This window comes from Pleurodeles waltl, chromosome 11 (assembly GCF_031143425.1).
Source record: "Pleurodeles waltl isolate 20211129_DDA chromosome 11, aPleWal1.hap1.20221129, whole genome shotgun sequence".
Classification (NCBI taxonomy): domain Eukaryota; kingdom Metazoa; phylum Chordata; class Amphibia; order Caudata; family Salamandridae; genus Pleurodeles; species Pleurodeles waltl.
The window spans coordinates 127,648,474-127,665,633 of NC_090450.1; the positions used below are offsets into that span (position 1 = coordinate 127,648,474).

A 17,160-nucleotide genomic window follows, 5' to 3' on the forward strand; every position below is an offset into this window, starting at 1 on the left:
TATGATTATCAGTAGAGATCCTTGAAGGAGAAGAAATGGTTGCTTACATGTAATACGAGTCCTTCAAATCCATTCAAATCATATGCAACCCACCCTCCTCCCCACTGGTGGAAGGAATAAAGGAAAGAAAATTATTTTCTATAGATGTGTAATTTGTCTCTGTTGTAAAAAGAACTGGAGCAACTGCAACTATGAGAATATTATGGTATACTTAAGGAACCGAAGTCCTTAAAGTTGAAGTGTCGGTTTTTCAGCATTACAGGACTGGAGCTTACACGGCATACATTGTCCTATTTTGTCCCCTTCATTTCATGTAAAATGCGTTCTTTAGAGATATTTTTCCTTGTCACTTACTTCAGGTGGTGTTTTTTTTTTTAAAAATAAATTTAAAAAGTATATAAATGGAATGGGTTGGTATAGCCTTTTAATAGGCTGCTAAATTATTTTTCTTTGAGTTGAAAGATTTGACTTTTCTAATGAAAAGCAAATGTGAAACATTTTCTTTGAAAAAGTGCTATGAAGGAGAACCAGTTTTACGGGTAAGTAACCATTCCATTTTCACCTGCCACAATGAGCAAGGTTTGAAAACATAACTTTCTTAAGCGTGGAAATGCTCCCGGTATGGAGACTCGAAGCCATTTGCATCCTGACATGATATGGATTTTCAGATTTAATACATTTTAGACATTTCTCCTTTCTCATTTTTTTCATAAACAATTTTATTGAGTTTTAGCATAGTAGTAAAGGACCCAGAGGAGGGTACATATTAAATAAAGCACAGGGCAGATGTACAAACACCATAGGAAGCATTTCTAAAGAGGATACATAATCATGCAATACAGTGAGACAAGAACCTCATTCCAGCTGACCCAGCCATTTTCCCTAGATGCGCTCATGCTTTGAGGGACAACCACCGAGCCTCAGTCATGGGTTTCTTGTTGTGCACACCAGTCCACACACCTCTCCGCCACTGTCTTATCGTAGAAGGAGCAGGAGCTTTCCATCAGGTTTCTATGTCATGCTGTGTCACCATTGTGGCCGTTCCTAGGGGAACCCTGTCTGCCCTCAAGCCCCATCACCCTCCAGGACCCCCAGCAGTATCATCAATGGTGAAAGTTGCACTTACCAGCCCAACATTTCGTTCAGTTCTCGTGCTACATCAGTACAATAACTGAATCGCCAGACACAACCATACGAAGTGATATAAGTCAGCAGGGACATGTGAACAGCGAGTGCAAGTAGGATTAGGAAGAAGGCCTGCTTGGTGTATTCTGGATGGAGTGAGGTAGGCACAGTAAAGAGAGTAGGTCAGAACCAGACACAGTTTGGAGGAAATCGTTATAACTCGAGGTGCCATCATAGTGATCTGCCTGTCATCATCGTCAAGGGGACCCAGCCATCCCTCCCAGCGAGCCCTAAGGTGATTCAGTGTACCGACAGCATTAATGACAAGCGTACTGTAAATTTGAGAGACGCCGCCCCCATTCCCAGCAGGCCCATGAGGAATTTAGCCTTCAGAGGACTGTATTCAGTGAGATAGGCATCGCATGACCCGCGGGTGTGAAGTGCGCTTTGTGAAGAGGCAAGTGCATAGGTGTCCTGGAGTTTCTGGGATGAGCACTTTTGGGCATCTAGACCACATGTCACCAAGATGCACTATACCAATGAGGTCCCATTTTCCACAGCCTTCTAATGTCACCACCTCGCAAAGCAACATGCTGTGCCACAAGGGATTTTGAAGCTTGGTGTCACATTTTCTATAGAGGAGCGTGGCCTGCCAAGTGAAGAGAACAAACCTGGTCACCAAAGGAAAGTGGTAGTGTAAGAAAATGCCTCCTTGGCATGGTTACCCCCTAACTTTTTGCCTTTGCTGATGCTAAGTTTTGATTGAAAGTGTGCTGGGACCCTGCTAACCAGGGCCCAGCATCAGTGTTCTTTCCCTAAACTGTACCTTTGTTTCCACAATTGGCACAACCCTGGCACTCAGGTAAGTCCCTTGTCACTGGTACCCTTGGTACCAAGGAACCTGATGCCAGGGAAGGTCTCTAAGGGCTGAAGCATGTCTTATGCCACCCTGTGGACCCCTCACTCAGCACATACACCCTGCTTCACAGCGGTCTGTGCTAGTGGGGAGAAAATGACTAAGTCGACTTGGCACTCCCCTCAGAGAGGCCATGCCAACCTCACACTGCATGTGGCATAGGTAAGTCACCCCACTAGCAGGCCTTACAGCCTTAAGGCAGGGTGCACTATACCACAGGTGAGGGCATATGTGCTTGAGCACTATGCCCCTACAGTGTCTAAGCAAAACCTTAGACATTGTAAGTGCAGGGTAGCCATAAGAGTATATGGTCTGGGAGTTTGTCAAACACGAACTCCACAGTTCCATAATGGCTACACTGAAATCTGGGAAGTTTGGTATCAAACTTCTCAGCATAATAAATGCTCACTGATGCCAGTGTGCAATTTAGTGTAACATACACCCAGAGGGCATCCTAGAGATGCCTCCTGAATACCAATCCGACTTCTTGTGTAGGCTGACCAGTTTCTGACAGCCTGCCACACACCAGACATGTTGCTGGCCACATGGGGAGAGTGTCTTTGACACTCTGTAGCCAGGAACAAAGCCTGTACTGGGTGGAGGTGCTTCTCACCTCCCCCTGCAGGAAGTGTAACACCTGGCGGTGATCCTCAAAGGCTCACCCCTGGTGTTACAGCGCCCCAGGGCATCCCTGCTATTGGAGATGCCCACCCCTCCGGCCACTGCCCCCACTTTTGGTGGCAAGGCTGGAGGAGATAATGAGAAAAACAATGAGGAGTCACCCTCCAGTCAGGACAGCCCCTAAGGTGTCCTGAGCTGAAGTGACCCCTGCCTTTAGAAATCCTCCATCTTGAGTTCGGAGGATTCCCCCAATAAGATTAGGGATGTGCCCCCTCCCCGCAGGGAGGAGGCACAAAGAGGGTGTAGCCACCCTCAAGGACAGTAGCCATTGGCTTCTGCCCTCCCTGACCTAAACACACCCCTACATTCAGTATTTAGGGGTACCCCAGATCCTAGGAAATCATATTCCTGCAACCTGAAGAAACAAGAAGGACTGCTGACCTACAAGCCTGCAGAGAAGGAGGAAGATGACAACTGTTTTGGCCCCAGCCCTACCGGCCTGTCTTCAACTTTCAGAACCTGCAACCAGCGACGCATCCGACAGGGACCAGCGACCTCTGAAGCCTCAGAGGACTGCCCTGGACTAAAGGACCAAGAAACTCCCGTGAGCAGCGGCCCTGCTCAAAACCAGCAACATCTTTGCAACAAAGAAGCAACTTTTAAAGACTTCCCTCTTTCCCGCCGGAAGCTTGAGACTTCACACTCTGCGCCCCCGGCTTGAGATCCAGAGAACAAACACCACAGGGAGGACTCCCCGGTGACTGCGAGTCTGTGAGTAGCCAGAGACGACCCCCCTGAACCCCACAGCGATGCCTGCAGAGAGAATCCAGAGGCTCCCCCTGACCCCGACTGTCTGTAACAAGGGATCCGACGCCGGGAACCAAAACTGCACCCGCAGCCCCCAGGACCTGAAGGAACCGAACTTCAGTGCAGGAGTGACCCCCAGGCGACCCTCTGCCTAGCCCAGGCGGTGGCTGTCCCGAGAAGCCCCCCGTGCCTGCCTGCACCGCTAGAGTGACCCCTGGATCCCTCCATTGTTTCCTACCTGAAACCCGACGCCTGCTTTGCACACTGCACCCGGCCGCCCCTGTGCTGCTGAGGGTGTGTTTTGTGTGCCTACTTGCCCCCCCCCCCCAGTGCTCTGCAAACCACCCCTGGTCTGCCCCCTGAGGACTTAGGTACTTATCTGCTGGCAGACTGGAACCGGAGCACTCCTGTTCGCCATAGGCACCTATGTGTTTTGGGCACCTCTTTAACCTCTGCCACTGACCGGCCCTGAGCTGCTGTTGGGGTAACTTTGGGGTTGCCTTGGACCCCCAACGGTGGGCTGCCTATGCCCCAGAACCAAGACTTGTAAGTGTTTTACTTACCTCCTAATCTAACCTTTACTTACTACCCCCAGGAACTGTTGATTTTTGCACTGTGTCCACTTTGAAAATAGCTTATTGCCATTTCTACAAAGACTGTATATGATATTGCTTTTATTCAAAGTTCCAAAAGTATCTAAGTAAAGTACCTTGCATTTAAAGTGTTTACTGCAAATCTTGAACCTGTGGTTCTTAAAATAAACTAAGAAAATATATTTTTCATTATAAAAAACCTATTATCCTGGAGTAAGTCTTTGAGTGTGTGTTCCTCATTTATTGCCTGTGTGTGTACAACAAATGCTTAACACTACCCTCTGATAAGCCTACTGCTCGACCACACTACCACAAAGGAGAGCATTGGAATTATCTAATTTTGCCACTATCTTAGCTCTAAGGGGAACCCTTGGACTCTGTGCACACTTTCTTACTTTGAAATATTTTATACAGAGCCAACTTCCTACAGGTAGGGACTGGGGACCTATGCAACATGGCCTTAATTTGTTGAAACCCCAAATGTGCCAATTCCAGTTGGTAGGCAGGATCAGAGCATTCCTCACTAATCCATTTGTTAACTACCAAAAGTTGGGAGGCTAGGTAGCAGAGGTAAACATTGGCCATCCCCAGACCTCCATCATACAGGGTACGCTGGCGGTTGCTAAGGGCCAGGCCGGGGGGGGGCTGGAGTTATGCCAGTGGAACAATGATGCCCACTTATCCAGCTCCCAAAGCTATTGACAAGGCAAGGATATTGGAAGATTCTGAAAAACAGAGGAACCTTGGCAACACCACCATTTTATAAAGGGCAATACTGCCCATCGCGTTCAGCGGAAGGGATTGATATTTGTTGAGGTCCTCTTTAGCGTTCTGCATCAAGGGTCTGAGAATAAAAGTCTAAGTAAGTTCAGGGTGGAGCACCACCTATATACCCAGGTATTTGAAGCTGAGGCGGAAAACATAGATGTCACTCTGCTAGGCCGCGCAGTCGTGAGTCGAATCCAGGGGCACCAAGACCAACTTAGTAGGGTTAACAAGACAGCCTGAGGCTTCCCCAAAGAGCTGGAAAATTTGAAGGCAGCGAGGTCCGTTCAGTACTGGATCTTGCTGGAAGAGAAGGGCCTTGTCTCATTACGATCCCCGTATCTGGGCATCACAGTCGAGGAGACGTTCAGACGCCAATGCAGAAAGGAGAGGTGACAGAGGCAACCCTTCTGAGTTCCTCGCCTAAAGGAAGAGATCACACTGTTGATTTGGACACGTGCGTTGGTTTAGAACATAGCACGCAGACAAATCCATGAAAGCTTGGTGCAAAGCCAACCTTCAGCAACACATGTTCTATGTAGGCCCAGACCACCATGTCAAACGTCTTCTTGAAATTGATGAGAAGCAGGGCTAAGCGGGGTGGAAGCAGGTGATGATGGGCCATGGCGACATGGAGTCATCTGAGGCAATACTTCATCTTCCTGGCTGGCATAAAACCACATTAGTCAGGGTGTATAGGAGTGGGGAGGACAGGTTTCTTTCTCAATATTTGTAAGCCGAGTATTGATGCAAGTGTGCAATTGTAAATATTGTGGTTACCATACCACTGGCATTAGTTTAACTGCAATACTCAGGCAGCAAAATGCTATTTCTTGTTTTTCAACTCAAATGTAATACTCCTCTTTGAATTATGTATTTGTAACTGTGTAACATAGTGGTCAGTTAAGATGCATCTCAAAATTGTGATGTGCCCTAATTCCTAAGTTATATGTTTGTAGCTTGAAGTTGTAGAGATTGCCTTGGATCAAAAAGGACCTGCAAATGAAAGAAAAATTGCATACATCGACAAGAACAGAGATTTGTATATCACTCCTGTTCGGAGATTTGGGAAAGAACAGAGAGTTGTGAAAATTGGTAAGAATTAGTTATTTAAGCTGATTTATATATGACTTGCTTTGTTTCATTGTATTTCCTTGTGGTACTTGAAAAATACTTAAAACCATTGTAAGCAAGAACTTCTCAAAGGCTGTAAATTATTAGATTGTAATAACTGGAAGCAGCCCTAAGGCCAGAGGACCGGCCAGTATATGAAATTGCAAGTACTTTTTCTCAGCTTTTAAGTCCAGTTGTTCTAGGTTATTTTCCTCTTTGGTTATGCTCTATTCCTCTGTTCTTCTTTCCCAGTTCATTCACTACATAGGGGGTCTTGAGCTGCTCTTCATTGCTTTGCAAGTGTTATGGTATCTGCGTCAATGGTTCTCTCGATCCTGGCCATTTGCAACTGGAAGTCTGCTCCCTCTCCTGGAATCCTGCACCATCTTTTAGCAACTCCTGCTCCATCTTTTAGCAAATCTTGCTCCATCGTTTAGCATCCTGCTCCATCTTTTAACATCCTGCTCCATCTATCTGATAGAGACTAATAGCTGCAGATTCCTTACCGTAGAATTTCCATCTATCTGATAGAGACTTCTAGCTGCAGATTCCTTACCTTAGAATTCCCTGGCGTCCGCTTCAAATCTGGAATTTTTCTGCTGAGCAGTACCCTGTGCGCGCCGTCGGGTTGGCGTCGTTCAGATCTGCGTGCGTCGTCCAGCTTCACGTGGCATTGTCAGCGTCATTGGAGCACTCTGCGAAGTCACGGTCTTCTATATAGGCACCACCCCGGCGCGCTTACGTAAGTTCTTTTCCTTCCACTCCGGTTAAGCACAGATCTGGAAAGAGCTACCCTTTTTCTTCAACAATTGGCAAGGTTTTTCTCTTGATTGTTTGAACATGTCTTCTAGAAAAACAGGATTCAAACCTTGTGGTGTATGTCATCGCACCATGTCGGACACAGTTCCACATAGAGTGTGTCTCTGGTGTTTGGAGAAAGATCACGACTCAACTTCGTGTTCCGACTGTCGGACCATGGCTCTGAAGGCCTTGAGGGAGAGATCCCTCAAACTTCTAGCGGCCTGACAGCTGTCTTCGGTCGGCGCGAGTCCGAGGAGGTCACGATCCCGCAGTAGGACGAGGTTGCGGCACCGCCCGTTGAGCCCCAAGTATTCTTCCTCGCATTAAAGGTCATCCAATCATTCAGGTAAGTGGCACAAGAAGAAGAAGAAGTCCAAGAGGACTCCGACTTTACCACGCCCATCGGCCAACAAGGTGTCTAGGGAACGTCGACGTTCCGAGCGCGGTTCCGTGTCGCCGTCGCCAGGGCTGACTCCATGTCTTTCCCCTTTTCCGGTGACCAGAGCGACCCCCGCTCAAATAAGAGTTTTACGAGGCTTTGTGCCTTTTTTTTTAGGGGGCTGCACCCTCGGGTCGGTCTTCCAGCCCGTGGGGTCAGCAGGAGCCCCATCGGATTTGATGTTGGTGGCTTCGGCCTATGTGCTGTTGTGGACCCCAGGATCCGATAGTGGATCCGGACCAGTGCTGGTCCCACACAGTCGATCTCCTCTAGCACCAGGTCCGACGTCAACGCAACTGGTGGTAGCCCCATCCTGATTCCGGATGATCCGGAGCGCCAACGCCGACTCAAACTTCGCCAGCGCCGATTAAGCCCAGATCATTGCCTGACCCTTATTTTGAACAACCAGGCACAGGATAGGAGTGGGAGGGGTCTGAGGACCCTTTAGAGTGTGAATTGGAGTAAGAACAGGACTGGTATGAGGACCTAGGGGAAGCCAGTGGACTGGACATGTCTCCAGATACTGGCATGCTCTCTCCTCCTAACGTGGCTACGGAGGAGGGAGCTTCTTTTGCTATGGTGCTGCGTAGGGCAGCTGAGGTCTTGGACCTAGACTTGCCCACGGTGCCAGTCATGGCGAATCTCCTAACAGAGGTGCTTCAGCCAGGGGTGACTACAGCAGAGCCGATGTTGCCCTTCAATGAAGCCCTAACGGACGTCCTTCTGGTAACATGGTTCAAACCCAGCACAGGGGCTCCTGTGAATAGGACAGGCGGCCGCTGCCATATACCTGCTCCAAATTACCCTAGTTTCCTCACCCAACACCCCACCCCGGAGATCTTGGTGGTCCAGGCCTCCACTTCCCTTGGTGCCTTACCTTCCGATCCTCCGGACAGGGAATCCAAGAGGCTGGACCAACTTGGAAAGAAGTTTTCTTCTTCCTCCAGCCTGGCTTTGAGGTCAGTAAACACCTCTTGCCTATTGGGCTTTTTCCCCATACTTTATGGGATAAGGTGACACAGGTGCTGCCCCAGGTCCCGGAGGGTGTACGGGACACTCTCTCCCAGGCTGTCAAGGATGGGAGGGATGCAGCCAGGTTTACAATCAGGTGTGGATTGGATACGACCGACTAGCTGGGTAGAGCCATTGCGTTGACAAAGGCCCTACGTTGCCAAGCCTGGCTACGCTATACTGGCTTTTCAGGGCATGTCCAGTCGAGTTTGATGGCTCTTGCCTTTTTGGTCAAAAGGCAGACTCAGTGCTTGAGAGGTTCAAGGATTCTCGAGCTATGGCCAGATCCTTGGCCCTCTCAGCACCAGCTTGACAGCAGTCTGCCTTCCGTCCCTTTCGAGGCTTCTGAAGGGGTGCGGTACCAAGCCAGCCACAATCCAGCCACGGTCCTCTGGCTTCACAGCATCCCAGGAGAGGACGTGTTTGTTGTGCCCTCAGACCCAAATGGTCTGGCCAGCGGTCGGCCACCACACAGCCCCCCTCAACAGCACCCAAGCCCTCCTAGTGTGGTTCTGCAAGACCATGTCCGTCCAGTTGGAGGAGGATTCAATTTCATCTCCCTCACTGGCATTCCATCACAATTTACAAATGGGTCTTGCAGATCATGCGGAAGTGCTATTCCCTCCCCTTCCAGTCTTTCCCTCCTTCTATGCCTCTGATAAAAGAACGGCTGATGGAGGACCTTTTAGTTTTGCTCTGCGAGGAAGTTACGGCTCTCTTGGCCAAGGGAATTATAGAAAGAGTCTTGATGTCAGAAGTAGGCAGTGGTTGTTATTCCTGCTACTTTCTGATTCCCAAAAAGAACAGGGGCCTTTGCCCTATCCTGGATTTAAGGGATGTCAATCTCTTCCTCAAGATGGAGAAATTCAAGATGCTCACTCTTGCTCAGGTCTTGTCTGCCCTAGACCCAGGAGACTGGATGGTAGCATTGGACTTGCAGGATGTGTATTTTCATATCCCCATCCTGCCGGGCCACAGGAGTTACTTGCGGTTCAAGGTGGGCCACGAGCACTTTTAGTTTCCTGTGCTCCACCAGTGCCCCTCGGGTGTTCACCAAAGAGATGATGGTGATGACAGCTCATCTGCACAGGTTAGGGATTTCAGTCTTGCCCTACTGCTGTTGAAGGCTCCGACACTCCAGGCTCTCGTCATCCATCTCCAGACAACGGCGAACCGCCTGCATTCGCTGGGGTTCTGTATGAATGTGCCGAAGTCACACCTGACTCCCTCTCAGAATCTCACTTTAATCGGAGCTGTTCTGGACACAGTGCAATATCGGGCCTATCCTCCCGAGCAGCGAGTCCAGGATATTCAGTTTGTGATACTGATGTTTCGGCCTCTATTCTGGATTTCAGTGAGACAGACTTTGAGGCTGTTGGGACTCATGGCTTCCTGCATCCTGTTGGTCAAGCATGCCAGATGGCATATGAGGGCTCTGCAGTGGGACCTGAAGTTCCAATGGGCACAGCATCAGGGAAATCTTACCAACGTGGTTGAGATCTCGGAGGGAACTGCAAAGGATCTGCAGTGGTGGTTAGTGAACTGCAATTGGGTCAGAGGCAGACTCCTCTCCCTTCCCCAGCCAGATCTCACAGTAGTGACGGATGCATCACTTCTGTGATGGGGCGGCCATCTGGGAGAGGTGGAGATCAGGGGTTGTTGGTCTCCGGCGGAATCCGGGTTGCATATCAACTTTTTGGAGCTTCGGGCGATCCGGCTAGCATTAAAAGCATTTCTTCCTGTTGGGTGAGGGAAGGTAGAGCAAGTGTTCACAGACAACACTACCGCAATGCGGTGCTGCAACAAGCAGGGCAGTGAGGGCGGTGTGGGGTCGTGGACCCTTTGTCAAGAGGCTCTGGCGGTCATTCTGACCTTGGCGGACGGCAGAGGCCGTCCGCCAAGGTACCGCCGCCAGAACACCGCACCCCGCGGCGGTGATTTTGAGATTTGCCCTGGGCTGGCGGGCGGCCGCCAAAAGACCGCCCGCCAGCCCAGGGCAAATCAACCTTCCCACTAGGATGCCGGCTCAGAATTGAGCCGGCGGAGTGGGAAGGTGCGACGGGTGCAGTTGCACCCGTCGCGTATTTCAGTGTCTGCTAGGCAGACACTGAAATACTTTGTGGGGCCCTCTTACGGGGGCCCCTGCAGTGCCCATGCCATTGGCATGGGCACTGCAGGGGCCCCCAGGGGCCCCGCGGCACCCCCTACCGCCATCCTGTTCCTGGCGGGAGAACCGCCATGAACAGGATGGCGGTAGGGGGTGTCAGAATCCCCATGGCGGCGGAGCGCGCTCCGCTGCCATGGAGGATTCTGACGGACAGCGGTAAGTCGGCGGTACACCGCCGGCTTTCCGCTTCTGGCCGCGGCTGTACCGCCGCGGTCAGAATGCCCGGCGGAGCACCGCCGGCCTGTTGGCGGTGCTACCGCCAACCTCCGCCATGGCGGTAATTACCGCCGGGGTCAGAATGACCCCCTCTGTGTCTCTGGACATGGCTGGAACAGCACGGCATAACCCTGGTGGTTCAAAACTTGGCAGGTTCTCTGAATGCAAGGGCGGATGAACTCAGCCAACGATGCTTAGCAGATCACGAATGGCATCTGTATCCGGAGGTGGCGCAAGTACTCTTTCAGCAGCAGGGAGAGCCTTGGTTAGATCTGTTGGCCTCTGTAGAGAATGCGCAATGTCAGCAGTTTTGTGTGTTGGAGTTTCCAAGGCAGCTATCGATATGCAACTCTTCATCACGAGTGGAGTTCAGGCCTCCTGTACGCCTTTCCGCCCATGCCACTTCTGCCCAGAGTTCCAAAGAATATCAACCACGACCGGGCCCAAGTAATCCAAGTAGCTCCAGATTGGGCACGGAGAGTCTGGTATCCAGAGCTTCTCAAAATGAGCATCAGTCCTCCAAACATGTTGCCTCTTCGGGAGGATCTTCTGTCACAGCAGCAGGGGAAGGTTCTCCACGCGAACCTGTCAACTTTACTGCTTCATTTGTGGAGGTTGAGCGGCGACAGTTGATGGTTTATGACCCCCCCCTTCCGAAGTCTGTGATGTCATTCTGGCAGCAAGGCATCCCTCTACTAAGTCGATTTATGCCTGCCGGTGGAAACGTTTTGTTTCATATTGTACTGAGAGGGCTGTTGATCCTCTTTCTTCTTCTCTATCTAATGTCCTTTTGTTTATTCTATCACTCGCCCAATAGGGTTCCTCCTTAGGGACTCTCAAGGGATATCTTGCTGCCTTTTATCGGCTTTTCTACGCTTGCCCGACCAACCATCTTTGTTCAAGTCTCCCATTGTAAAGCTTAAAGGGGCTTGTACATATGTTTCCACCTGTGCCTTTCGTGATGCCCCAATGGGATCTTAATCTAGTACTCACTTTTCTAATGTGTGCTCCTTTTGAGCCTTTACATAATTGTCCGCTCCGGCTGCTCACTATCAAAACCACCTTCTTAGTGGCCATCACATCTGCCAGGAGAGTGAGTGAGCTGCAGGCCTTATCATCGAAACCGCCATATCTCACGATATATCTTGATAAAGTAGTCCTCAGATCTCGTGCCTCTTTCCTCCCCAAGGTGGTGACCCCTTTCCATCTGGGTCAAAATATCACCCTGCCCACCTTCTTTGCGCCACTGCATCGCTCTAAGGAAGAGGAGCGTCAGCGTCTCCATCGGCTTGACCGCACAAAGGAGTTCTGGGTGGATGACCCACTCTTTGTGGGGTACGTTTGTGCAAAGAAGGGTCGGGTAGTACAGAAATTATCCATTTCGCGCTGGGCTGTCCTCTGTATAAAAATTTGCTATGCTTTGGCTAAGAAGCAGCCTCCAGAGGGCTTGAGGGCTCACTCCACTAGAGGGAAAGCTGCTACTGCTGCATTGGCTCTTGGCGTGCTGGTACTTGACATATGCCAAGCGGCAACGTGGGCTTCCTTGCACATGTTTGCAAGACACTACTGCCTGGATAGCCAGGTGAGGAGAGAGGGGCATTTTGCCCTCTCTGTCCTGCAGGACTTCCTGGTGTGAAATATATTCTCGCGAGCCACCACCAGGAGTTATAGCTTGGGTATCTATTCTTAGGTAAGGAATCTGCAGCTAGAAGTCTTTATCAGATGAACAAGTTATTTACCTTCTGTAACAAATTATCTGATAGAGACTCTATCTAGCTGCAGATTCCTTACACCCACCCAGGCCTCCCCGCTCTGCGTATATATACATCATGTTTTGATATTTTTGCCTTTCTCAAGGGCATGTCTTTTTCCTCAAACAATCAAGCGTAAAACTGAAATGCTTGTTGGTTCTTCCATGACTCAGCGCTTCTGGCGTGGGAAGTTGTGGAAAAGAACTGACGTATGCGCGCCGTGGTGGTGCCTATATAGAAGATCGTGACGTCACAGATGGCTCCAAAGACACTAACAACACCACGCGGAGCCAGACGACGCACGCAGAACCAAACAAAGCCACCCGTCAGCGCACGCAGGGGACTGCTCAGCAGAAAAATTCCATATTCAAAGCTGATGCCAGGGAATTCTAAGGTAAGGAAACTGCAGCTGGATTTGGGGCCAGATGTATGATTCTGGCCCATTGCGATTCGGTAATTGCGATTTTTAAGAAATCGCAATTACCGACTCGCAAAGGGCCATGTATCACATTTGCGATTCGGTAATTGCGATTTCTTAAAAATCGCAAATGCAATTACCGAATCGCAAATTGCGATACTGGCCCCATTCGCAGCTACCTGTGCATTTTTTGCATTTCCTAAATTGCGATTTCTGAACAAGAAATCGCAATTTGGGAAATGCAAAAGGCCAGGGTGCTGGGGGCCTAAGGCCCCCTCTCCTGCACCCCAAATTTTTTTTTTACTATGTAAAGTACACACATGCCAAAAGGGCATGTGTGCTTTACATATTAAATTTAAAAATGTAGTTTTACTGCATTTTTAAATTTTGCACCAGGTTACCACCTGGTTGCAGACAATGGTATTTTGCATGTGCAAAATACCATTCTGCGAAAAATCTCAATTTGCAATTTTTTGCAGAATTGCCTTGTGACCTGGATTTTGCGAATCGCAAATGCGATTTCGCTGTTTGCGAGTGCAAAATCATTTGATACATCTGGCCCATAGTCTCTACCATACAGTTTGTTACCGAAGGAACAGAGGTGTCTTATGTATCCTCTACCCCTTCAGTGTGCATATTTTTTCGATAATGTAAGTGCAACTCTATTATGTGTGCGATTGATGGCATTTGAGCAGTCTATATATTTGTTCAGTATGAAATTTAAATACCCCCACACAGTATTGTTCGAAGTGATAGAGAGCACTCACCCTACATCTATTGTAGAAACTGAGTCATCTGTATTATGACTATATTATTATAGATATATTTTGAAGATTTTGAGGTTTTTGCCATATATTAGGGCCTGAATTATGTTATGGCGGACTTAGGAGTTTTTGGTTTCGTGTAGCAAACAAAGTGACAGCCCACGTTTAACTAGGAAGGCAGTTCCTCTATCATGGAAAGACTGACATTAGTGCCCTATAGCTGCACCATTAAGAAGCAAAGTGAGGACTTGTGTTTATCCCCAGGTGGGTTTCTTGGAGCAGGGCTGTGTCAGTTTTGTGCCTGCATAGGCAAGTATCTGACCTCATGAGGGTTATTTAATCCCCAAACATTCCATTTCAGTAGGTTGATCAATATTGATCTGTCGGTGTGTGTTGACATGCAAGTACAGATGAACCCAGTTGTGAGTGTAGTAGACTGTGTGTAATATAGGATCTATGTAATAGTGTAGGAGACAAGTAGGAAGGAAGAGAAGAAAGGCAAATGAGCCGATGTGCATGAGGTAATGTAATATTAAAGTAGTCCTGGAAGTTGCTATTGTGGACTTCTGTGAACTCAAAGCCCCCACCGACACTAGCAACCCCAACCTGCCAGTGGCCATCCACCAACTAAATAAACCCCCCCCCCCCCCACAAACCAGCCCCAATGTGTTGCAAAATCAGCATCAAAATAAGTGACATTATAGACCGCTACAAGGGGATTACCCCAAAGGGAAGCTCAGAGTGTCGGCCGACCAAAGCCACCTCTAAGCATGGGCGTCTGGGCTGGGGTAGTATAGCATAGCAAGCAACCACAGGGACATTTGTGCTGTGCAACTCAATGAGGCAACAGGACTCTAGACCTGATAAGAGGTTTGCCAATTGCAGTCTCCTGAGGATCGATGGGTAGGTAACCAAATGTAGGTGTGGCGACAGTGTGCCTGTCTTTACTGGGGGTATCAGCAAGAATCAATGAGGCACAATTTAACAGTAGGCGAGTGGTTATTCCATGTTCGTCTGGGATGGAGTCAGCAGTTTTGTGGGTTTTTTGCACGGCCCAGACGTAGAGCCCCATTCTGATCCAGTGGACATTGCAGGGAAGCAAGTAGAGGAGCCTTAATTGTGTTTTGTTCCTGGTTCACTTGGGATTTTTTTTACATTGTTTAGATTGTCCCCTGAAGAGTGACATTCATGCATAGAGTTCCCTTTGTCATTGAGATCAGCTGCTTAAGAATAAATTATTGCTCTTCTGCTTCTGAAATATCTTGGCTTCACCAGTGCACTATCCTGAGGTGTGCTGGGTCGAGCATGGCATGTGGGACACATTTTGCCTTTTGTTAATGCTAGTTATCATTGAAAGTGTGCTGGAACCCTGCTAACCAGGCCCCAGCACCAGTGTTCTTTACCTAAACTGTACCTTTGTCACCACAATTGGCACAGCCCTGGCACACAGGTAAATGGTACCAAGGGCCCTGTGGCCAGAGAAGGTCTCTAAGGGCTGATGCATGTAGTATGCCACCCTGGGGGCCCCTCACTCAGCACATGCACACTGCCTCACAGCTTGTGTGTGCTGGTGGGAAGAAAATGACTAAGTCGACATGGCACTCACCTCAGAGTGCCATGCCCACAACCCACTGCCTGTGGCATAGGTATGTCACCCCTCTAGCAGGTCTTACAGCCCTAAGGCAGGGTGCCCTATACCACAGGTGAGGGCATAGCTGCATGAGCACTGTGTCCCTACAGTGTCTAAGCCAATCCTTAGATATTCTAAGTGCAGGGTAGCCATAAAGAGTATATGGTCTGGGAGTTTGTCAAACACAAACTCCACAGTTCCATAATGGCTACACTGAATACTGGGAAGTTTCTGCCAGCCTGCCACATCCAGACGGGTTTCTGGCCACATGGGGTGAGTGCCTTTGTCACTCTGTGGCCAGGAACAAAGCCTGTACTGGGTGAAGGTGCTTCACACCTCCCCCTGCAGGAACTGTAACACCTGGAGGTAAGCCTCAAAGGCTCGAGCCTGGTGTTACAGCACACCAGGGCACTCCAGCTAGTGGAGATGCCTGCCCCCCGGACACAGCCCCCACTTTTGGCGAAAACTCAGGAGCAGATAATGAGAAAAACAAGGAGGATTCACCCTCCAGTCAGGACAGTCCCTAAGGTGTCCTGAGCTAAGGTAACCGCTGCCTTAGGAAATCCTCCATCTTCTTTTGGAGGATTCCCCCCCAGTAGGATTAGGGATGTGCCCCCCTCACCACATGGAGGAGGCACAAAACAGGTGAAGCCACCCTCAAGGACAGTAGCCATTGGCTACTGCACCCCAACCTAAACACCCCCCTAAATTGAGTATTTAGGGGCGACCCTAAACCCAGGAAACCAGATTCCTGAAGACCTGAAGCAAGAAGGACTGCTGACCTGAAAGCCCTGTCACACTGATTGTTACCAGATTTATATAGTTCCACCCCACACCAGCAAGAAGAAAATCTGAATTGCTATGGTGTAGTTTTTACATAGACAACATGTGAGGCTTCTGGAACGAAACAGTGAGAGTTCTCCGTTAGTTCAAGCTGAGTTAAACAGAATAAAAGAGCATTTAAAATTTACTATTAACAATTGAATCCCGGTGTGTATTTCTTGGATGTCCTAGTGCAAATAGTGCTTAACAAAATCTTAATAACTTTCTATGCTAAACCAAATGATAAAAAATACATACCTACCATTGTCTGTGCCTGTGCTGATTAATCAGGGGGTGTCCAACAGCCAACTATTAAGATACAAAAGAGCAATAATAATGAACAAGAGAATGATTTTGGGCAAGTATCTTTGACATGAGATGGTCCTGAAGGATTTTGAGTTGTGAGATAGTAGGAAAATATATTCTAAGAAGCTAAATTGAATTCCAGTAGGAAACAAAGGTTTTCTTGATTGTGATGTACAGAGTCAAAAAAGCAAGGCAATTTAAAAATGTCTTTATTATGAAAGGTATAAAATAATCACTTGTGTTTCCGAACAGTGGTATAATTCTCTGTGTTTTTTTCTCTTTTAAGGTACTATGGTTCTCACTTTGGCTTGGAATGACACAGCCAACATACTATGTGGTCTTCAGGATAATCATTTCACTGCTTGGTATTATCCCAACGTTGTTTATGTAGACAAAGACCTCTTGCCGAAAACAATATTTGAAAAAGACGCAAGGTATTGTACAATATTTCTCGTAATTGTAGTGGTTTGATGTTCAACTTACAAGTTTGGTAACACTATGCAGACTTGGATGCAAGCTATAGACACAGCAAGAGTGCTTACACTTCAACAGTCCTCCTTATTCCGCCAGCCTTGCTGACCTTTCTTTACTTGCATGCTAGAAGAATGCAAGTGAAAATACTGCAACGCTAGGGAAACACAGAACCTATTCAAATTGTTCAGCATTCTTTCTTTGTCCCTATATTTGGTGAAATTATTCTTCATGGTTTGTGTAAGTAAGGTGTTAAACATCTCCATTATCCCATTATGCAGTTTTTTTATTTTGACGCTATACTTTGATGTTATTACTAATGGCATTTATGTGAAAAATGATATAGTAAAATGGAACGTAACTAGTATGTCAGAGATAGTTAGTTGTATTGGGTTCGAATTGGGTGCATGCAGATAATGAAATG

At 48.4% G+C, this 17,160-nt stretch overlaps 1 protein-coding gene across 3 annotated transcripts in view; it reads left to right on the forward strand.

Annotated features, from left to right (window-relative positions):
* IFT80 (intraflagellar transport 80) overlaps positions 1 to 17,160 on the forward strand; it is a 543,739-nt gene that overhangs the window by 420,595 nt on the left and 105,984 nt on the right. For all 3 annotated transcript variants that reach the window (XM_069213254.1, XM_069213255.1, XM_069213256.1), the window contains exons 14-15: positions 5,787 to 5,922; positions 16,552 to 16,699. In XM_069213254.1, coding sequence (XP_069069355.1) covers positions 5,787 to 5,922; positions 16,552 to 16,699 — 284 coding nt within the window. The remainder of the gene's footprint in view (positions 1 to 5,786; positions 5,923 to 16,551; positions 16,700 to 17,160) is intronic.